General features: G+C 38.8%; 1 protein-coding gene across 1 annotated transcript in view; it reads right to left on the minus strand.

Moving 5' to 3' along the window:
* LOC109440080 (ankyrin repeat domain-containing protein 26-like) overlaps window positions 1-24,858 on the minus strand; it is a 97,475-nt gene that overhangs the window by 61,983 nt on the left and 10,634 nt on the right. Inside the window, exons 5-12 of the mRNA XM_088788973.1 lie at window positions 24,531-24,668; window positions 22,153-22,220; window positions 16,799-16,849; window positions 14,157-14,190; window positions 11,564-11,636; window positions 6,909-7,073; window positions 4,245-4,317; window positions 1,156-1,238 (exon numbers count right to left, since the gene is read on the minus strand). Coding sequence (XP_088645099.1) covers window positions 1,156-1,238; window positions 4,245-4,317; window positions 6,909-7,073; window positions 11,564-11,636; window positions 14,157-14,190; window positions 16,799-16,849; window positions 22,153-22,220; window positions 24,531-24,668 — 685 coding nt within the window. The remainder of the gene's footprint in view (window positions 1-1,155; window positions 1,239-4,244; window positions 4,318-6,908; window positions 7,074-11,563; window positions 11,637-14,156; window positions 14,191-16,798; window positions 16,850-22,152; window positions 22,221-24,530; window positions 24,669-24,858) is intronic.

The raw sequence follows: 24,858 nt of genomic DNA on the forward strand, positions 1-24,858 counted from the left end.
GGAGAATAGAATATGAACCGAGAAAAATTAGAATATAACTAAATTTAACTGTTAAGAATCTTAATCTACATTTACTTACTCCCAAATTATTGGACTGTAACTAGAAAGTGAAAAATAAGTTGCCTTAGTCTAAATTAGAAGAAAAACATGAACCCGCAAAACTAATTTTGTCACCGTTTGCACTGAACAATCGCTTATATGTTAAATCCACCCAAAAAATGAGATAGTAGATGATTTTTAATGTCACAGAGGCTTCCTCACTTAAAATAGTTCACCCCACCATATCTTAAATCGTGAGACCCCATAGTGAATTTAAGATTATTTTTTCAAGATTAATAACTGGAGAATAGGCAAACTTTAATTAGGAGCCCATATGATCAACATCAATCAGTAAGAGAAGCAAATTCCTAAATATTAATTCCAATTATACACTATGACAGTGTTACACATTGACATAGTTATCTGTTGCATCCAATTATAACTTACTCACTACCCACTAATAAGAGCAGATAAAACATTAAATCATATTTACTGATTTCCTACACTGAACTGAAAGAAATTAGAAAGTTATTGTTTGTGCCCTAACAACCAAAGGTCCCATCCTGGAAGGTGTGATTCTCTTAAAAAGCAGTTGAGTTGAGTGCATGACCCCATTCTCTCCCTGAATGTAGACTCAGAGTCCGTTACACAGAGGTCACAAGGAAGAATCCATCTCTAACCTTGACCTTAGTGACCAGCCATATGGAACTGCACATTTTGAACCCCTGAGAATCCTGACTCCTTTCGCGTGAGCCCGAATCAGTGGCCATCATTTTTACATGGTTCATAATTTCAACTGTCTCATCATGTGACTCAATATTTGATGTTACTTTCTTTATTACGTAAGGGAGTTATAAAAATTAAAGGCGCAGACAATATTCAGGACTTTATTATTTTTTTTGCCTCAATCCAAAGATAAAGTTGAGCTATGAATATCTATAGATTCTAACAATATTTTAAGTTTTGTAACTAGTTCAAATGTTATAAATATCATTCAGTTATGACCTTTTGACTCTAAAAGGCTAGCATGTAAGGTAATTTCAACTGGACTGTATTATATTATTAAAGCACAGAAAACCATATTATACTAGAAATTTCAAAGTAAATTTCACATACATGCGTGTAGGTCTTTTCATTTCCATCAAGCCTCGCTTGCCCTTCCTCCGATGTCATTCCTAGGTGTTGTCCAGCTGACAAATCTACGTATTAGTTAAAACGAACTACTTAGAACAGTTTGATAAAAGCTATAATCTTTATAAATACAGAAAATAACATCTTATCAATTGAGAGTTCAAATTAAGCGTAATCTTTTCCTGAATATTTACTTAAGAAATACTTCTAATTAGCTAACACTTCAACAAACCATTTGGGAAATATGAGATGTCACAAACTGAAAGGCATACAAACATGTCAAAAATTCATCCACAAATTCATTCATTGAACATCGATGGAAGAACAATCAGAAACAAAAGACAGTTTAGAAATGCAGGACAAACATATCGAGTTGCACTCTATACTCTGCTCTCTACCTGGTAATGGTATCTTTTGAACAACACCCTAAGATTCAACTGCAACGTCATTCATTGTTTCCAAAATGACTGTTACTTCTGATGCATTTATCAGTGTACACCCTTCCTTATAGCTGAAATGTTTTCCTCTCCTATTCTGAAAATTTCTTTTCACCTTTGAGGATTCAGCACTGGGGTTTAAGGAAGAAGAGAGAGAAGAGGAGACAGACTGCGGACACAGCTGAGAAGGAAGTGCTATAGATTTAATTCTCGACGATTCCCATCACTGCTGGGAAAGTCAATTCTAAAATATATAAAGCCATAGAAAATCCAAGAAATATTTGATTGTTGGTTTCGGAAGGTGCTTTTTCATTTACAATAAATAGTTTTAACTGATACCTGTGAATTCAGAATATAAAACTAAAGCTAAGAAACTATGTTTTGTTTCACTAGGCAATCTTTAGATCTTTATGAAGTTTTCCCATCTGGTCCCAATGTGGTACATAGAGTCCTGCTGCCCACTCCCCAGTGTACGCTAAATACTAGTCTAAAGGAAACCACGCTTTCACCTCATTCTTTTTCTTATTCCCATATGTTGCTGTGGTTCAGGAAGAACGCCAATGTCTTGCTAAAAGTCATTTTGCTTTGTTGTAAGTTGCATAAACAGAGTAAACATAAAGTAGGTTTTGCCACAAAGTGACTGTTGGAAAGTCAGAACTATGATGAAGCTACATAGAGGTGGGCTGGGGTTGAACACTTTCTGTTCCTGTATTTCCTTCTTTGCTTTCTCTGTTTTCTGGTAGCGGTGATTCACACAAGTCATGGAGCCTATTATTACCTAACAGAAACACACCTACAATCTGAGTCTAGTTTGTCTATTACGGTCATCTGTCCAAACTCTGTGGATGCTGACATAGGTTTGCTCATTGAGTGTGTGGCAAATGGCCTTTTATCACCAACTTTCTAATCCCCGGATCTTTGACAAGTTCCATGATTAGAGGTCAAAGAAGTAGAATCCCCGTCTGAATTCTGGGATTAACTTTTCATTTATTAGGATGTAAAAATAACACAAAGTTGACTATGTTGTAAAACTTCTTTTTTCAGAGAAACAGTCACACGTCCTCCTTTCCCCCAATACACTATTCCTTCAGAGTACATTTTATTTTAGGTGTCCTATACTTGCCATTGACACAGGTAAGTTTAATTAACTATTATCAGGCAGCAATTTCTATTATATAATGTGTTTCCAATTAAAAATTACCTACTTAATAGATGGTGCAGGGTATGATTTTTTTTGTTATGATCCAAAGTTACGTGTAACCACTTATCTTTAGTTTAAATATGCATGACAAACGTGGGTTTACAAAAACTTTTAATGAATGGTACGACTTCAAATAAGAAACTACTTATTATAAGAAAATGGTATTTTCTAAATGCTCCAATATCTTCAGAATTCATTTTTTTAAGCCTTAGATAAACAGATATTCATGTGACAAATTACAGTCTTGGGTGACCTTATTGTTTCCAAGGAAAAATAGGATCAAACTAGGTCCACATGAGCTCCAAGGAGTACAGGGCACCATGAGACAGAAAACGAATATATGACAAAACTATTTTCCTTTTGTTTTTTAAACAATATTCTCAGCTTAAAACTTTTTAAGACAAGTGAAAGAAAAACACAATTGTAGAAGTGAAGCTTTAAAGCCTGTTTTATCATTTCACGTCCAGGAAGCCCGTACATCATTTCAAACGGTGGTTTCCAATGTCATGTAAGAATCCCTGAAGTCCCAAGATCTGTAAGTCGTGGGGCCCGAAAAGGTCACAACTATTTTCACAGAAAGACTAAATGTCATTTGCCATTGTCACTCTCATTCTCTTCTAAGTGTGCAGTAGAGTTCTCCACGGCCGTGATATCACAGCTCTGATGGTAACATCATAGGTCTGATGGTGACTGGGTCTTAGCTCTAATGGTTCATGGAATGCATGCCTGTGTGAGCTCGTATTTTACATTGTTCAGTTTTTATTTCTAATACTGTAACTATCTACGGAGACTACCGACTTAAAAATATTCTTTGGAATTCTCAATAATTTTTAATAGCATAAAAGCATCCCAAGGCACAAAAGCTTCAGAATTCCTGTTTTCAAAGATTGTGTCTACCAAATATTCATTACGATTAATTACTTCTCCCATTTTTAATAATCAAAGACACCATAAGCGCGCGTACACACACACCTGGTGTCTGCTCAGCAGAACATCTGGTTGTCTTAAGACCATCAGTGTTACAACACTAAGAGGAATAAATTTAAAACACAATTGACATGGTAGCAACTGAGGCTTACTCTGGGTAAAGGTCAAAATTCAAAGAACCATTTTCAAACCCTGGAAATATCTTCCAGTGTGATAATTAACCTCTGAGAACCCCTATTAAGTACAGGGGTTCCAAACTGGGACATTTAGGATATCAAACCAAGAGGAGAAACATCTGAATTAAAGTCACATTTTTAAAATCTTGTTTTCTTATTCCTGTCGATGTCTTTTTTTTCAAACATCAATACCAACAGTGACATCATGTTGCTTATGTGAAATCCTTCCATTAAATTGTAACAAAAGAAAGGAATTCTGAATAGAAGACTGCGAGCATGCCAAATGTCCTTGCGTACTCCTTCCCAAAATTAAACTGGTATTGCAAAGTGCACCTGGTCTGAAGGGTTGCACATCGTCCATTCCTACACCTTCGTGAGGACCAGGATTTTCCACTTCAATTCTCGTCTGAAAGGGTTAGGAAACAGGACGATTAGTAACTAATGGACACTTCATACAATTTCTAGTTAATAATTCAGGATAAAAATATTAGTGTTATCACCACCAAGAAAAGGACTTTTTGAAAAATATGTATTTAAGCAAACATTAGGTTCGTGCAAATGTAATTGCAGTTTTGCAATTTTTGTAAGCTTTTAAACTGCAATTACGTTTGTAGTGACCTAATACTTTGATAAGTGTACTTGATATAACTGCTAAATATTTCTAATGACAGATTTGATTTTTAGTGTTAAAACAAGATACTTGCTTGAAATGGTAAGAAACCTTGGTGTATGTCCAGTTGAGTCTAAACAGAACATTTTAGAACCTACTTCATCTAAATCAAGAAGAGCTTGGAAAAACCGAACTCTTGTTTGACAAAAATTTTGATAGAAAAAATGATTGAACAAAGTGGCAAAGTGATAAGAAAAACTTTTGATTAGATTATGTTTCAATAAATAATAGGGAAAATGTTATATATAGTTATGCAACTTTTCAAAAAAGTATAATAATTTCTAATCGGGGAAAAATAAGAACATTTATTTATTATAACCATCTAAAATGTACCAGACACTTACTATGCACATTTTATTTCTTTCCCACACAAAACAACAAATACAAAAATGGTTTGATGATGGTTACCCCACTTCCTGCTTCCTGGCCATTCCAAGACATTAGAATAAAATATGAACAGATGTGATCCATTGTTATCTCTGTCCAGCAGGTTTTGCTTCTAGATCTTCACACGACTGGCTCCTTCTCATGCTTCACTTGGCAGTTTTTGTCACACTCAGAAAGATCTTTCCTGACCCCCGAAAATCCACTCCCACTCCCATTCCAACTACAACCATGCCCCCCCACGACAATATTCTCTAACCCAGCATTCTCCATCCTCTTTAAATGAAGCACTTATAGTGCCTTATGATGGACTGTTGTTCACTTGTTTTTCTGCACCTACAACTACAGCTGAACCCCTGAACTTCTCCATTCAGTGTCTAACTGCCCAGCACACAGCTGGTGTCCAACTAGAAATTAACTCAAGGTGAAAACGTTGAGCTCGCACCAACAAAGCCTCAAGAACCGAAACACTACACATCTACAGGGCACCGCCAATCACAGTCTCCTGAAACTTAACATCCCCCAGATTAGAAATCCACATGCCCCTTCTAACTTTTCCACTCTGCTCTTGACACTACCGCCATTTGATTGTCCTACATGTTTACAAAAAGTGTCCCCGATATCTAGTAAGTCAGTACATCCCACTGTGATCGTTGTGTTTTACATTCTATAGCTCCCTTTACAGTTTTAAAAGTGTTTTCACATTCGTTACCACATTTGTGCATTCCACATACCTGAAAGGTAGTCATTAGTACCATTATGACGAATGAGGTCACTGACATCCGACAGGTTCAAAAGAAGTTTCCCCAAGATCCCATAGCTAGTAAGTGACCCATCCAGAATTCTAGTCTGTTCTGATCGTCAAACACAGTGTCTGTACCAGTAGGCAGCAGTTGCCTATATCAGAAGATCACACTTTTCTTATATCTTTCCACAGCTGTCACCTCACATTAGCTCATCATTACATTGTACTTCTATTACTACAAGGACGGTTGCCATCAAGTTACTCAATGCATGATACTTTAAGTGAACAAGACAGTTGTTAGTATTAAAGCAGCGCTCAGCCGAATTGTTGTTAGTATAATCCAACGTATTATTAGTATTCACCATGCTCTTCCTTCCCAGCAAAAGTTCCTTGCAGATCTCTTTGACAATACTAATTAATAATACTTTGATGTCCCAGGCATTATCTTTTCAAGTTCCAAGTTATAAACAAACCCTGCGATCCAAATTCTTTCTTTCTGAAATTCATTAGGACATTTACACATCCACAAAACCCACAAGATCATGCATTTGGGCATAGTTCGAGCTGGAATAATTCTTTAGCTTTTAGGGAAACTTAACTTCAGAACCCAAACTGATTCCTTATGACTTGGAAACCTTTGTGTTTTATACTATACTACACTGACTGCCTGAAGAGAAACTTGCAAGTTAGCAGAATTGTACTACGCTGTCTCATTATATTACACATAGCCAGTTTAATAATTACAGGCGAAACCATACAAATTGGTGTGTATGGGGAAATGTAGGGGTGAGAAAGTAAAGTCAAAGCATACCTTTTTCGTTTTCACATCACAGAATGGTGATATTTCAAATAATAACGATAATAATAAGAATAGTGAAAGACAGTACCTCAGAATGCCAAGGTGATTCTTCATCTTCCTCTTGTCCTAATCCTAATGATGACTTTCTAACTATAAAATGTAGTCACAGGTACATTAATGTGAACATATATTACTATGCATTTTGAATACACATTCAGTCATGAATATTTCCATAAAAGTAATAGCAGAAAAGAATTTCAGGGGGTTGAAGCATTTGCAAGAAGAAGCAGTTGTTAGTAGTGGGGACACTTTTGAAAAAAAGATAGAAAAAAAATGCTTAAAAGAAATAAATATCACATTTGGACCTACACATGTTAGATTTGTTTATAGCAGCACTTACGCTAGAAAGAATTCATAGACAGTCACTAAATTACCACTCATATTATTCTGCTGTGCTCCATCAGCACAAGTCAAATTACCATTGCTTGTTTGCTCTTGTGGAGCACTTTCAATAAGATCCACACCATTTTCTCCTTTTCCAGTTGCCGGTTTGGTTGCTTCTTTCTATTAAAAAAAAAGAAGGAAAAAGAAAAAACAACCCAACTTCAGAAAACACCATATTCGTTTACTCGTTCACTCACTCACTCAGTCCATCCGTCGACAAGACAAAAAACTCTACTGTAGCCATCAAATCATAGGCACAGCCCCAGGGGAAGCTGGAAATATAAATGAGACTTTCTGTCCTACACGCTAGTACGAGTAGAGATGACATAACACATGAAAAAATAAGAGCAGAAATGTACCGCTCTCCACTTCAACAGCCCACATGAGTCAGGTATCGTAAGGGCACAAGAGACAACAGTCAGTTGCACCAGGGAAGCTCAGCAGATGCGGCAAAGATAGGGCTGCATCTTGACAGTTATGCAAGGTGCTGAGGGAAGGCGTGACGGGGAATCCAGAAGGGCAGCACGAGCAAAAGCCTGAGGATGAAAGAACATATTGCAAGTGAGGCCGCAAAGGAATGGGGTAAGCCTGGAACACTGAGAACGGGATGGAGCTACCACTGCAGTTTCAGAACCAAATCAAAGAAGGCACGTGTCATGCTAGCCTATGAATTTCACCCTCACGTAGTGGGGAGTCACTCAGTAAGCAGAGGTGTTGCATCGTCACAATTCTGTTTTAAGACAGTCACTCAGGCTGCACTTTATGATATTGAGGACCTCCGTTTCTTTCTGGTATCCTATCCATCATCCTGTCTTGCGTCACAGCGTTGGCGCTTCTCGGTGCCTCCAAACCCACAAAGGCAGCTACCAAGAGTAGGTCACTTTGTGGCTTCTATTAGGTGGCTCTGAGTTGGGCACTAGCAGCAGCTGACCTGGGCCTGCCCCACAGCCCCTCCCAAGAGGCCCCAAATCCAACACACCTGGTGATCAGCTTCAGCAACACCAGAACAACACCCAATTGGCTCCATAAATGACACGCCCAAGCAATGGACTGAGCAGACACCAGAGCCCTGCTATAGCCGATCTCACTCTGCGAGGTCAGCCCACATACATCAGCTCATGTACTGTAGTCACAGCCAGTCGTCCTGAGGGTCGATTCCACACACTGATGTGCCAAGAGCAATCAAGGCTCAAGTACAACAGGGGGGCACACACCACCCACACAAGCTTCTGGAGCACCTGGCTAAGGTGACCAGACTGTACCACTGGTCCCCACACAACACCTGTTATATGAGCCAATGCTGCCAAGATGAGGCGAATTAGCAGATCTACATAATACATAGAAACAAACACAGAGAGGCAGTGAAAAAAGAAGAAAGAAAGAAACATTTCTCTAATGAAAGAATGGGATAAAACTAGAAAAAGAAGTAAACCAAATGGAGACAAGCAATCTACCAGAAACAGAGTTCAAAATACTAGTTATAAGGATGCTCGATGAAATTAGAAGAATAGATAAACTCAGTACAATTTCAACGAAGAGACAGGAAACATAAAAAGGACATAGAAATCATTAAAAAATGTCTGCAATGAAGAATACAGTATCTGAAATGAATAATTTATAGATGGAATCAGCACCACATTTGGTGAAGCAGAGGTTCAAATAGTGATTCGGTAGACAAGGTAGCAGAAAACACCCAATCAGAACAGAAAAAAAATGAATATAAGTAAAAGATAAATAAAGACAGAGAATACTTTAAGGGACCTCTGGGACAATATCAAGTATAACAACATTCGTAAGACTATCAAAAGGAGAAGAGAGAGAGAGAGAGAGAGAGAGAGAGAGAGAGAGAGAGAGAGGAATTGAAAACCTTTTGGATTACACAATGATGGAAAACTTTCCTGACCTGGAGAAGGAAATAGACACACAAGCGCAGGAAACACAAAGAGTTCCAAACAAAATGAACCCAAACAGGCCCACACGAAAACATATTATAATTAAAATGCCAAAGGGTAAGGACACAGAGAAGATATTAAAACCTTCAAGAGAAAAGTAGTTAGTCATGTACAATGGAGCTCCCATAAGACTGTCAGCTGATCTCTCAACAGAAAATTTGCAGGCCAGAAGGGATTGGCAAATATTGAAAGTGATGAAAAGCAATGATCTTCGACTAAGAGTACTGTATCCAGCTAGGCTCTCATTTAGAATCAATGGAGAGGTAAAGACTTTCCAGAGAAAAAGATGATGGAGTTCAACACTAACAAACCAGTATTACAAGAAATGTGACACGAAGAAGGAGGAGGAGGAAAAGGAGGAGGAGGAGGAGGAGGAGGAGGAGGAGGAGGAGGAGGCGGGATGAAGAAGTAGAAGGAGAAGGAGAAGGAGACGAAAAAGGGAAGGGGAAGGGGAAGAAGGAGAAGAAGAAGAAGAAGAAGAAGAAGAAGAAGAAGAAGAAGAAGAAGAAGAAGAAGAAGAAGAAGAAGAAGAAGAAGAACAGAAAGAGGAGGAGAAGGAGGAGGATGAGGACGAAGAGGAGGAGAAGAAATATGAATAATAAAATGGCAATAATCACATGCCTATAAATAATTATTTAAATGTAAATAGGTTAAATGTTCCAGTCAAGACATAAGGTGGCTGAATGGATAGAACTACAAGACCCATAAATATGACATCAAACTTAAATTTTTTTGCACAGCAAGGGAAACCATCACAAAATGAAAACACGACCAGATGAATGGAGAAGAGATTTGACAACGATATATTTGATAAAGGGTCGACATCCAAAACATGTAAGGAACTCATAAAACGCAACACCTTTAATAGACAAACAATGCAATTAAAAAATCAGAAAAGTACCTGAATAGACTTTTCTCCAAAGAGGTCACACAGACAGCCAAGAGACATACGAAAACATGCTCAGTGCCACTAATCATTAGAGCAATGCAAATTAAAAACACAATGAGTTATCACCTCACAACTGTCAGAATCGCCATCATCAATAAATCAACAAACAACAACTGTTGCTGAGGATGTGAAGGGAAGCCCCGCGCACTGTTGGTGAGACTGCAAACCCGGCCAGCCACAATGGAAAACAATATGGAAGTTCCTCAAAAATTTGAAAATAGAATTACCACGTGGCACAGCAGCCCCACTTCTGGGTTTTTCTCCACAGAAATCCAAAACACTGATTTGAAAACATCTGTGCATCTGTATGGTCCTTGGCACATTATTTTCAATAGTCCAGATAAAGAAGCAACCGAAGTATCCATCGTCTTGGATAAAGAAGAAGTGGTACATAGATACAACAACATACTACTTGGCTGTAACAAAGAATAAAATCTTACAAGCTGTGACAACGTGCGTGGACCTAAACGGTATCATTCAAAGTGAAATAAGTCAGACAGAGAAAGACAAATATCACATTATTTCACTTATTTGTGATATCTAAAAAAAAAAGTTGACATAGAAAAGAGAAACAAACTCATAAGTGCAGAGAACTAACTGATCGTTGCCCAGTTCGAGGATTGTTGGGGGAATGCTTGAAAAGGTAAAAGGATTAAGGAGTATAAATTGACAGATATAAAATAGTTATGAACATGTCAGTTACAGTACAAGGAATATAGTAAATAAGATTGTAATAACTAAGTATGCTGTCAGGGATACCAGACTAATCGGGGTACCAGTTTATACATTATATGAATGCCTAACCACTATGCTGTACACCTGAAGCTGACATAATATTCAATGTCAACTCTAACATAAATGAAAAACTTTACATTTAAAAAACAAAAAAATTTCTGAAATTTGGTATATTACTATATGGTTCTTAAGAATGTCTGCTTCTAAAATTGGTTATTATTTTATGCAAAACATGTACTCCTCAATTAGAGGAAGACATTTAAATATAGTCATAATGCAATGATTTAGAACATAGTGGAATCCCTTTACAATATGGGGTTTAAGAAAGAGGACTTGAATTCTAAATTGTCACAATTTCTACTATTATTTTAGCCTAAATTATGAACCCAGTATACCTGAAACTTATACAAAATATTATTCAATTTCAACTGAATATAACTAAAAAGCACAAGAAAACAAAATAGAGAAAACACTGGCTCCCAACAACTATATGATACCAAAATACAAAGTGTAACAAAAAAAGAAGTGTATGTTATATGCTATATAGTTTTAAAACTGAAAGGTACCAGGAAGATTACATGACTATGACAATATGTAATTGAATCCATCAAAGATTTCATTTAGGCATGAGTATTATGAAAGTCATGTTGGAATAATGTAAAAGATATATTAAGAATCCTAATCCGTAACCAAATTGCATATCTCCATCACTGTGGGATACCTCCCAATATAATTGTCCTATCACTATATATTTCCCAGCCCCTTCTTTTTTACAGCTCCCATGTTCAATACTTCCTAAAGTTAAAAAAAAAAAAGCCTCAAATGCTCACATGTTATAAAATGGTTCACGCTGACCAAGTTTCCATTACAAACATAAAACAATGATAGGTGGACCACTACTAAATTTTACAAGTAAGTGCTACACAAAACTAAATTCAGAGCAAAAAAGTTAATTCCACAAAGGAGCATTTTACCTCGGTATCAACACTGAAGAGTCCATCAGTTGATATAGACGTTGAATCATTAGTGCCAGGTTTGCGGGTAAGACTTTAGGGTGAAGATACACAAAAAAATAAGTGAGTTCATTTCTTTACAAAACCAACAAAAAAAGTAAAAGGTCAGCTATTTGCATATTAAATGAAGTTTCTTGCTTGATTTAATTAAAATATGGACTCTGTTTTAGACAAGCTATTAGTTATCTATTTCTGCCTCTACCACTCCCAACTCATGCAATATTTAATGAAGATACACTCTAAGTTTCCATAACAAAGAATGACAGCCAATTTATTGTCAATGCCTGAGATTACTTTGCTTTCACCACAAGTCCTGAGGCTGAATTGAAAACCCAATTAATAGCTGATATTACTGGAACCTGAACTGGGACAAAACCGATGACCTAAATCAAGGTAGAAAGATACACTGTCCCTTCTCCATTGTCTGTCCCTGGTTCAAGGACTAATCTGTGTCAGTCTAAAATAGCAATCTTGGTTCTTTAACATAGAAAGCAGTTACTAAACTTACCCCATTCCTTCTTATCACTCAAAAACACTACGGTGAGTTCCCTGAAGTGTTTATAATGTTTGCAAGTTACACGTACAAAAGTTCAAGAACAAATATGTATGTTTTTAGCCTTCCCACTCCCAGATCACTTGTCCTCACAGCGTCCTGGCAATCTCCAACCTTGAAAATTTTAGCCTACGAAGGCATAGACTCCTGAAACAAGAATGGGCTCAAATGACCCACAGTAGGAGTTCTCTATTTCCCTGTTCCTGGAAAATAAGCTAAATGGAGCCTCAGTCATCCACGCCCAACACAGGCATGTTACCACCTACCCAAGTCCATTACTGTTTTCACAATCAGTCCTCCCTCTGCCCAACACTCCATATATATGGGAAGGACATCAGCGCGTTGGGAAAAGAGGTGGAGGTGACGAGACACCTGCCTTGGGCCATAGATCTATGTAGTTCGGCGATCTCCAGTGCCTCAGGACTCGAGGGGACATAAGCCCACCTCCCTAAGTTGGGGTTCAGGTGGATGATACCACATTCTTATTTGCTATAAAGAGAATGTTTCCAGGGGCTCAGATACTTTAATATGTTTTCATAAATTCTTAAATTAGGCTGGTTCCTCCAATTCAAGAAACAGAAAAGCAGCAACCTGTACAGAATGCCCTTGAAAACCTTCTATTAATCTGCTTTTTCAGAAAACTACCAACATCCTTTGTCCTTCCTTCTTGTAATATCTCTTTAAATTGTCATAGCCTACTATTCTCATCTCTTTTCCCTTATCTGATCTCTATTCTAAAAGCCTTATTCCTATCCCAACCAGTATTGTTCCTTTTAAAACTTGGATTCCCTTGCTAATTCCAGTCTTATCCTCTACCACTGCATTCACTAGACCTTTCCATTATTAAAACACTCACCTAAAGGACGTGTACTGGGCTTAGAAACCTACACTGAATCTCATTTCATCACTCACTGTACTCAAATAAGTCACAGAATCGCTTGGAGTTTCAAACTTTCCATGTGAATAACCACTTGACCAAAACATTCATGGCAGAATGAAGAACTGCTGGGTGTTTTGAATAATTAATTGCTAACATTCGTTAAAACCCTGGAATTCTATGTACTTTTGATTCCGTCTAGAAAAATGGAGAATACTTAGCTAGCAGAAGTGGAATAAAACAACAGATCAACAACAACAAAAACCCCTGAGAACAGCAGAGAAAAAGTATAAAATGAAGAAGACTCATGGAAGAAGGAAGAAAGACTTTAGGAAAAAAAGAAAAAAAAACTTCCTAGAACAAGGGAAAGGTATCAGCCAGAAGGGAAACAAAGGCTGGGGATTCTGTAAGTAGAGAAATCAATTAGAAATACCCTCTCAATTTGTGCTGAATTAACACAACATGGTCTATACGTAGATGTTCTTCACTTACAGAACAAAGATTCGTCCCAAGAAGGTACATCGCATTATACCTGAAAACACTTGCCTGATTAGGTCTTGCTTATGTACAGCCTGTGGTTCTGTGGCCACAGCTAACTGAGACCTGGCCTAAACACTGATGGTAAAAAGAAGGCTCTCGTGACTGCTGAAATTGTCAAGTACATTAAGACAAGAGCTTGGGCTAACTGGGCTTGGTAGGAAACTTCTAAATCAGCGTTAACACATCACTAAACGGGACTCTCTGAGTCCACCTGACTTGCACCTGAACCTTGAATCCACGCCAGCCCAGGCACTTCTCAGTACAGGCTGAGGGACAAGAGAACGGACTTGGAAGCCAAGCAGACTGAAGGTCACATCACAGGTCAGCCACTTGGTAACTATGGAACCAGGAGTCAATTAATACACGTCCCGGAACCACACTCGTCTAATGAATAAAAACTAGGCCGAACAGCACAGCTACTGTGCACAGCTACTGTGCACAGCTACTGTGTCGAGGACCTGAGACAATCAACGTTAGGCACATAGTATAGGGTCTCGCCCAGAGCAGAACACTCAGTAAAGGTTACTCGCTTCTCTCTGCACTCTCAGTTAACATGTGAGTTTGAAAAATCCATAAAAACCTACCTGCTTGAAGGGTCTCCTTCAGAACACTCATCCACTATTAAAGAAAAAATTCAAATACATTGTAAATTCACAATAGAAAAACACAGAACTTTAAAACTATCGGACTGAAGTTATGGAAAATATTTCTTTGGGACAACCCCTGAAGACTATAGTAAAGTGAATATTAATGATACGATTGGTAGGAAATTAATACATGAAGAACTTCTACTTCTTCTCCTATATGTGTGTGTGTGTGTGTGTGTGTGTATTTATATATACGTACACATAAACACACATATACAGGTACATATATGTGTGCATGAAAGTATATATTTATATCAAATGAAAGAAAAAAGAACGGGATGTGCAAAAATGGGATAGCTACAAGTCAAGTGCTACTTGCAATGATTGTAATCCTAACCAAACCCATCAGAGTGAACGAAAACGGTATCAGTAGTAAAATTATTGTCATAAACTAACAAGGGCAAATTTAAATAGCATGATTTTTCTGGACTTCTGTCATGAAGAGCAGTTAGAAGACTTGTTTTGCTCGTACACAGTACCGCTTGTGCCGCTCTTCAGTCAAGGGTGTTCAGTTTAGGATGAAACACCCCGTCATTAGCAGCTTAGTCAAGAGGCAGTCTACTTTGCAGCGGCAAGCACAGGAAACAGACGCTTTCTCGCCATCTCTCCAATTGCAGGGTAAGTATGAAAGACGTTGTGATTCCAGTTTTATCAAGTGTAACCTCTGAGATTGTTCCCTCCATTGCTAGAGAGTCTATCTTGTCCTACCTTATAGAGCAGGAAGGTCCAAAGAGTTATTGCTGTGCAGCAAGCAGCGTGTGATGCCATTTTTCTCAGCCCTCCCCATAGTGGCAAATGTGTATAGATAGCGTGTTTTTTTAGATTGTAAGTCATATGTCACCAGATTCTCAGCCAGTGAATAAGAGCAACCAAACAAAAACCCCCCGAAAGACAGAGAAGTTATCTTGAATAACTACATTCAATGACCCTGGAGTTTTAATTTTTTAAACATTCGAAAAGTTGGCCACTGTATGATTCCAACTATACGATATTCAGAAAAAAGCAAAACTAGAGAGGCAGTAAAAAAACAAGTGGTTTCCAGAGGTTGGGGAGAGGAGAGGGCTGAGGAAACGCCACAGAGGGTATCTAGGAGTGAATCTATTCTGTGTGATACTGGAAGGATGGAGACGTCCTTATACGTTTGTCAAACCCCACAGATTGTACAACAGCAAGAGTGAACTCTAATGTAAAGTGTGGGCTGTGAGTGGTAATGTTGAGTCAGTGCAGTTCATCGATCATCGTAAAAGTACCACTCGGGTGCAGGGTGTCAACAGTGAGGGAGGCTCTGTGTGTACAGGGACACGGGCTTTGAGGGGACTTTCTGTACTCTCCACTCAATTTTGCCCTGAACCTAAACCTGCTCTAATAACGAAGGCTTACTAATTAAAGAAAAAGAAAAAGTTTTCTACTGAACCTGCTATTAGCAGATATGAACACATTAATGCTATTTTCAAAACACAGTCACCTTGAAAATGAACATAAAGATCCAGTATCAGAATATGATTATTCACCCAACTGAATGAAGCATATGAAACTCCATAAACAAAGCAAATCATGTTTGGAATACTTACACAAGAAAGTAACTGATAAATGTGAATGAACATCTCGCTGTATCATGGTGTAGAGATGTAGTGCCAAGTGAATCAAAATGGAATCATCCCTACACTTAAAGGACAACTTTTATTCTAATTTTAAATCAGAAAGCATTATGCTGATTTTATTGAAAATCTATACTGAAACATTAATCACACAAAAAGATTATAATTGCCATGGTTATTGCCATAGTAATGTATGTACAAACACCTGTGAAATACTCACCAAAAGGCAAAAAAGTAACCAGCATTGCAATTTTTAATGGATGATACAACTGAAACCATTACCAAGGCGCGTCACCATATTACTTGCTTTTAATATTTTAAGCAACACCCAAAATTAAGTCAGGCCTATAACTGTTGTGCAGAAAAGATTTCACACAGCAGGCCTGACTGCTATCCTTTGAAAGTCCTACTTGGACGGCTGGCCCTTGGCTGGTGTCTGGAAACCTGCCTATGGGGAGGGTTCCCGCCATTCCCTAACTAAGTGTGGCTCACGGTGCCTGAACTGCTTGTACAAACAAGGTGGTTCGTGCTGAACACTCGCTTTCCTTCTGGGAATCAGGAATGTTGGTACTTGCTAGGGGGACGCTGCCTATGTGAGTGGCGTGCCATGAAAGCATTAGGCACTGAGTCTCATGAGATTGTGGTACCACTAGACAGCATTTCACGGGTGGTGCCAGAATTTCACAGTGGAGGAATTAAGCACATCCTGCTAACTGCACAGGACATGAGTCTTGGAAACTTGCACCTGGTTCCCTCCAGACTCTGTCACATACACCTCTTCTCTCTGCTGATTTTGCTTTCACTGTAATAAATCACAGGTGTGAGCACTACTACAGGATGAGGCCTGTAAAGTGCTCTAGTGAATAACCAAACCTAACTGTGGTGTTAAGAACCTCTAATAAATTGCATTATATGAATTTTTCATTCTTTGGGTGGATGTTTTCTGCATGATTAAGGTCAGAAGGAGATTTTGCAGATTACCTGTCGATAAATTTGTTTTCCTTGATTCTTCTTTTGCAGATTCCTGTAGAGCTGGACATATTTGAATAAAGGCGTAAAGGGGATAAAAGAAATGATGTCAGAAAATACTGTAAAACAAGCAACCGTCCTATTTTAATCAGAATAGAAAATAGAACATCCTAATGGCAACATCTTGAATCAGTTCCTAGAGAGAAAATGGAGAGATCTCATTGTCAATTTTCTGCAACTAGGCAGAAAACTGTTTTTATAATAGTTATGAATCGGTCAAGTCACTGGGATAATTACAGAAAAACATATAACTATCACTTGCAGTATAATAATGTGCACTGATTATAGAGTTCCTTTGGTTTCTAAGCTTCTTTATTTCTTATAAAACTAAAAACACAGCTCTCGTATGAAAAGGCAGTGGTTAACTGAATAAGTGAAAAATGAAACAAAAAGTGATATCCAACATGGAGGATGAGTTACCCATGGATATACCAGAAAACTCAACGTTCAGAGAAAAAAAGTGTCTTCCTTGTTGACCTGCTGCTCTTCTCTCTCCATCTGATAATGTCCTAGTCACTCTTCTCATGTCCCATTGAAATGCTAGTGCACAATCTGGAAACCTAGGAATCATCTGAGTTTCTCACTCCCCACTAACTTTTTACATGCAATCATCACTAATCCGTATTAACCATAACACTCTCCAGGCTCTACTTTCTTTTGCCACAGCCACTGCCCTAGTCAAACAGGGGCTCTGAGCAGATGGCTTTCGCTGGGGGAAAAAAATGAAACACCACCGCCTGTTATTGTTACTTCCTAAATGAACAGGATTTCTTTTCAGCAAAACAAATGAGAAAGACATAAGCCAGCAAAGACCAACACATTAAATTGAATAAATTAACCTTCCTGACTTTTTTTTTCATTCATAATGGATGGGTGAAAACATCACAGTGGACTGATACTAGTCCAAGGAAGTAAAAGCTTCCTTTGTCTGCCAGTTATTTTTAGGCGCTTTTCTTCAATCTGTCCTCTATGCGAGGGGCCAGCAAACTCCAACCTGCCATCAGCTTCTGTAAATAAAGCTTTACTGTAGCACAGTCTTGCCAATTCACGTGGCCCACGACTGCTTTCACACCATAATGGCAGATTTGAGTAGGAATGACGGAGACCACATGGCCTCAAATCAGGCCCTTTACAGAATAAGCTTGCTGGTCCCCGCTTTATACCACAACCAGAGTGTCCGAATGCCATCTCATGTTGTTCCTCGTCTGCTCAAAACTCTCCCATGATCCCTGCAGTAACCACTGCTGAGTCCATGCCCACTTGCCATTTCTTCGTCTTCATTCTCCCTGGAGAACCACAACTCTGTGTGGATATTTCCTGTGCCAATACACAAAGAACATGGCCTCTCTCCAGCTCCACAAAGAAAAATGATTATACTGAGCTAATCAGTGACTGCTTTACCACTAACTGGTGTGGGAACCAGCCTGTGCCGTACCCCAGCCTGTAAATGTTAAGGGATCCACGGGCAGCCTCTCAGTTTTCTTCCTATTTAAAAGAATCACATAGCTGAACATCACTGATTATCAGGGAAACGCAAATCAAAACCACAGTGCAGCACCACCTCATAACTGTCAGGTGGCTATCATCAACATGGCCCCATATGACAAATGTCGGCAAGGAAGTGGAGGAAAGGGAAAACAGAGCCGACACTGTTTTGGGATTTGTAAATTGTTATATTCACTGTGGGAAACAGTATGGAGATTCCTCAAAAAATTAAAACTAGAACTGCCATGAGACCCTGTAATTCTACTTCTGGGTATTTGTCCAAAGAAAACCAAAGCACTAATTTGAAAAGATATCTGCACCTCTATGTTCGCTGCAGCAGTCTATATAATAGCCAGGATACGGAAGCAACATAGGTGACCTTCGAGAGATGAATGGATGAAAAGGATTTGATATGTGTGTCTGTGGGGGGGGTGTGGACAGTAATATTATAACTGATATTAGAATAATTAACTCATCCATAATATAACTGATATAATAATAACTCATCCACAAAAGATGAAATCTTGCCCTTTGTAACAACATGGAAGTTCTTAGAGGTATTATGTGAAGTGAAAGAAGACAGAGAAAGACAAATACCTCATCATCTCATTTATATGTGGAACCTAAAAAAGCAGAACAAACAAACCAGAAACAGACCCATAGCTACTATGAAGCAACTTGATTGTTCCCAGGTGAGAGGGAGTTGAAGCGATGAATGAAAAAGAAAGTGAAAGAGAAGTACAAACTGCCAGTGATGAAACATCTAAGCCACAGGGATGTAGTTAACAGCACAGGGAAAATATCAATAATATTGCAGTCACTTTGAAGGGTGATAGATGCTTACAGACATATTGTGGTGATCACCTCGCAAGGTATATCAATGTCAAATCACTATGTTGTACACCTGAACTGGTATAATGTTGTATGCCAACTATATATTAATAAAACATAAAAAGAGAATAGAAACATCTACAGAAACGCAGTCCTTCAGACTTTGGATATGGTAATGTGAGAATATGATGCTTGGAGCCGTTGCTAATTAACCAGCAGGCAAATGAGACTTAAACAAAACACTGACGACCTCACAACTGAAACAGGGACAACATCAGGGATCCTGATGGCATCACAGACCCACCAAAACCATCCTGGTTCCTCCTGTTGCAACCACTGCTAATTAGGTCACCTATTACCTGCAGCTAAAACATTCTAACTGATATATTTCCCAAGGCCTGCAGGATAAGAGCTACTCCTTTCTCTAGAACTAAAGACTTTCCTAAGCTTGCCTTACCTAGGTATTCACCACCTTCTCAACCATTCCCACAGCACGCTTTTTATAGCATCAAAACTGAACTGCTCGTAAATCCTGCAGAGTTCACTATGTATCGTAGCCTATGTCTGCAGTTCCTTCTGCCAAACCTGTACTCTTGGTTATTGGTTCCCCTGCCCAACATGGTCCTTCTGCCTCTTTATCTGGACAACTCTCACTCACGCTGCCTACTTCCCTTAAATCCTACCCAGATTTTTATAACCGAAATCGTCATCATGGACATCAAGTGTCTGGCCCACGAGGTCTGAACAATTAGGTTCACGAACTCATCCTAGAAAAAGTGCTGCATACCTCACTGATGAAGATCACTATGGTCACCTTTGAAGTACAACCCTTGGGAAGCTCTGCACCAACGCTAGCACCTAATCTACTCTGTGAAGCAATTTTGGAACTCTTTACCTAGAATGGCCATCAGAGCTGTTGTCGTATTACCCTTGATGTCCTGAATGTCATCAAAATGTGTTCCTCTTAGTATTTCCTTTATCTTCGGGTAAAGAAGGAAGTCATTGGGGGCCAGATCAGGTGAGTAGGGTGGTTGTGTCAATACAGTTATTTGTTTACTGGCTAAAACCTCTCTCACAGATGGTGCCATGTGAGCTGATGCGTTGCCATCATGCAACAGCCATGAATAGAGGGCCAAATGTTGAGGTTGTTTTCTTCTAACATTTACTGGGTTTGCTCTGCTTCTCACAGGCAGCCAATGATGTTGACTCACAATTCGATGAATTTTTGCAATGCTTTCCTCAGTTCTGGTCGTTACTGGCCACCATGACGTCTCTTCATCAGTGACACAATCTTTCCCCTCACAAAAATGTTTAATCCATTTGTACACGGCCGTTTTCTTCATGACATTATCCCCATGAACCTGGACTAACATACTATCCCTGATTTCACTTCCACTCTTGCCAAGTGTAGCACGAAATTTAATGTTTGGTCATAGCTCTAATTCAAGCTCAGACAGCCTCGCAATGCACACAAAAACATGCAACAACAATAATGAGTGCCACTCAGCGAGACACTGCCACACATCTACACGAACGCAACTATGAGACACCGGTATACCAAGGTTATGAAACCTTACTGAGCTGTTTGTACAGTGCTGCCAATGTAAGTGCACGGTGGCAAGTTCTCGAACTTAAATGTCAGATCTCATACTACACACCCAATGAAAAACAGTAATGATAATGATGAGCTCTCAGTGGGCCCTGGCACCTAGTAAGCACTGTGTAAAGTACAGTAAATAATAGAAATGACAATGATAAAAACAAGCTCTTGGAGGGTAGGGACGTGGTTTTAAAACGCTTGTCTTCTGCAACATCAAAATGACACTTAGTACCTAAAAGACACCTGAAGGTTACATAGCAAACGGCTGCAGAGGCAAATAAATAAGTGAATGAAAACATTGCCCTTGAAAATTCTGTTTTAAGTAACTAAGAAATAAACCAGGGACAGCTCTAAAGTATTAGGGGCACAATAAGGACAAATTCCGTTTCATCTGTGTGTTTCCTATAACTTGCAAAACCACCGACACAAGCGCTTTGATAGAGGTCCACTAAGTTAAAGGGGTCCTCGGACATTTCAGATTGCACAATGCACAAGGTGCCACATCCAGTGAGTAAATAGCGTTTTTGTCATTGTGAAACTTTTCTGTACTTTTATTATAATTGTTAGAGTCCTAAGTTAGGCTATGGGAACATTTATTATGATTATCTTTTGACTAATGGCTACGGAGCATCTTGTTCTAGAGAAATTACACTGTCATGGCAACTATCCAACTAACAGAAGAAAACATCTTCTTCTAATGAGGTCAACACGTCTCACTCTGTTTTGACTTATGAGGAAAAAAGGTGATAATAGTGAGACCTTGGTGGCATATCCACATGGAAAATAACCACCATGCTTCTCAACAAGGCACAGCTTTACTGACTTGTAATAGGAGATACCTTTCAAAAACAGTCTCACTGCCATTCCTTCACACTGGCTAAGTTTTGCAGTTCTTATTGTTTGCCCTTTGTTTATGGGACTAGGAAGGTATTGTGGAGCTCCCAGTGTGAGTTACATTACGGTGAGACAAACCACTATGTAGTGACAAGAATTCATTCACTACATGTAATCCATTTGCTGGAAAATTTAAACAAATTTTCATGTTTACAACAAGTCCAACTTGTTGCAAGGTGATGATACAAGAAACATACAACATAGTAACTTAAAAATCGTTTTTCTTATTGACACAAATATCATATGGAATTGTAGAGGTCATGACTAGATCAATGAGTTTCTTTTCACACAATACTCTCTCAGATTTTAAATTACCTACAATTAACTTTTATAATAATTCTGAATGCTAGACTATTAAGAAAAACATTAACTAAGAAAGAAAAAATATACATGCAATATACACATTTTTTATCAGCTCTTTCAATAGCAAAACTTTCTTAGTCTTACTGTATGTCTGGTAGGACCACAAAGAATACTTCACCATTAGGAGTCTTACCTCGACTGTTCTTGTCAGAAGACTTTTTGCATGTTTCTCTTTTAAAATCAGAAATTAGTTTGGCGTTGCTATGTATAAAAGAGGTGATAATATTACTGTCTTAATACTGACACGAAAACATTTATCAAAACATGGATTTCTTAGAGTATTTCAGGTAATGTCTGAGTTAATATAAAAACTTGAATTATCCCATACACTTCACTTTTGTAAGTTCTAAAGGCAAACAAATAAACAAAAACTCATAGACATAGACAACAGTTCAGTGGTTGTGAGAGTAAGGGGAAGAGAGGATAGTAGAAAAGGGTAAAGGGGGTCAAATACATGGTGACAGAAGGAGAACTGACTCTGGGCGGTCAAAACACAATGTGATGTATAGAAAATATATTAAAGAATTGTACATTTGAAACCTATGTAATTTTGCTAATCATTGTGACCCCTACAAATTTAAGTTAAAAAAACACACAAAAAAACGGTAAGTTGTACAAAATTTTTCTTAAGCATGTGATTAAAGAAGACAAAACAGCAAGGTGAACCAGTCATGTTGCGGGCAGTATAGCTCAGTCAGTTAGTTAGAGTTAGCAGGGGCAAGTGTCGTGAACTCAGAAATCCTAGTTCCATAGTCCACAAGATCCATTTTCGGAGACGTCACTGCTGTTTGGCTCAGAGTTCTCTCTACAAACCAAGCATCTCACTGCCTTATTGTACAGGTTGTCAGAGGATCAAACAGATAATACAGCAAAATGGTAAGCCAATGGAATAAGTTTTTTTGAGCTTTAGATTTGACATTATTTTGCAATTCCAAATAAACCTAATGTGTGCTTTTCATACGTTCTAGCTAACATTCAAATGTTGCAGTTTACAGAAAATGTTTTCAATTTTGGTTATTAGCTACTCTTTCTTTGTGGTTTGTAATTCAGTACATCTCAGCTATTATATAATTTGTAATTAAATGCATTTAGAAATATTTTCCCTCAATAAGTCAGATAACATAATTGCCCCCTATTATCGTAGCTAATCACACCAGTGGCAGAAAACTTATAGAAGCCTAGATCTGGCTTGGACTACTTCTGTCTCATGTTTACCTCCTGAAACTCTGAACTATCAGAACTTTCCAACCTTCCTAGTCATCCGCAGTTGACTTGGAAGATATAACACATGCACACTCATGAGGCATGGAAGGGGTGCAGCTATTCTAACACCAAGTAACCTCCTTTAGATCCAGAGCTTTCTGTGTACTGGCTTCCATGTCAGGCACAACTTTAAATATTCTGAAACCTGAGGCAGAGTCAAGTCACTTGAGAGATTTTCATTATTTTGGAAAACAGATCACTGAGCCTCATCTTAACTAAGGAATCGCAGGCAAGTTAGTGCCTGTACTCTGGGAAAGGCGTTATGGGACCTTCCAGGACCTAAGGAAAGATACTCCATGGGACAGCAAGTGGCCTTGGGGTACAGATCTGGTAACAAAGGAGAAAGGAAAGTCTGATCTTTTCCTGCAGCATTACTGGCACCTCTCTGACAGCTCAGAACGTTCCAACTAACATGTGCTAGCAGAGGACACAACAAGACACTCAAGAGGGTAAGTCATCACGAGGTCTGGGCTGAGATGTGGGCCCCGCATAGGTTTTCAGTGTTGGGGAAGGGTGTGTGTGGCTAAAGCTAGAAGTCCAAGCTCCCGCGACAGGGTGCTGGTGCTCTGGAATAGGGGCTGAGAATGTAAGCAAGCCCATGTGTGTCGAGTAAAAAATATCATCACTTGGAATTCCAAGTGTGGGAAACCATGAACACCGAGGACTCGGGATCAGCAAGGGCACCTGGGAGCACAGGTAGTCATGACCACAGGACCCGTTTCTATAGCAACCGTGCAGCAACACAATCAATGGAAGCCAATGAATGACCAGAATGACCTTCCTTCCCTCTCCATCTGACTTGTGAAAGAGGATGGTCCCCCTTGGCCTTAGGGAACACTTTGGCTTCTTGAAAAATTCAAGGGGGAGCACAGCCGATAGCCTCCATAAAGTAGAGAATTTCCTGCTAAACTGTACATCTTACACCCCCAAATAACTAGTTGGAAAAGTCAGAGAAGAAACATTATTGGTACCTGACACACAGGGGTTATGCTTGGGATGAAATGGAGAACGTTGGGATCCCTAAAGATAAAGGTCTTCAAAGTTGTGTGATAAGGAATCTGTCCCTTTGCTACGTCTTACACGTCTGACCGGTTGTTTGGTTTCTGGCTGAGGATGTCTACTAACTCACTGCCATTCCCCCACTGCCTGAGCCCAGTTATGAAGTCTCACCTGTTACCTAAGAAGTAACAGTTAAAGTGTTTTGAAGCTCAGTTTGGTGATAACTAGCATTTCAATGTAAACACTTACGCCTCAAAACCTCTAATAATCCCATGGTCTTCTGCAGTCCATCCAATGCAATCTCGAGCAAAGACATCAACACCTGCCTGAAGCAGAAGCACGACTGTATTTGAGGATGCATACTTTACAGCAAGTATGAGGGCCGTTCTGAAATAACAGAGAGATCACTTCACCCTTAGGAACTTTAAGTTATGTAAACAGCACCAGTGATAGTCTTTACCGAGTTCAATATATTGCTTGTCTGTATAGAATCGACCATTTACACGCTTAAGTGTTCATCTTTTAAATTACGTCCAAGGCTACAATCAAGGAACAAAAGAACACACAAACAAAAAAG

The sequence above is a fragment of the Rhinolophus sinicus genome, chromosome 12 (genome assembly GCF_057876585.1).
Source record: "Rhinolophus sinicus isolate RSI-liver-muscle chromosome 12, RSI-T2T, whole genome shotgun sequence".
NCBI classification, from domain to species: domain Eukaryota; kingdom Metazoa; phylum Chordata; class Mammalia; order Chiroptera; family Rhinolophidae; genus Rhinolophus; species Rhinolophus sinicus.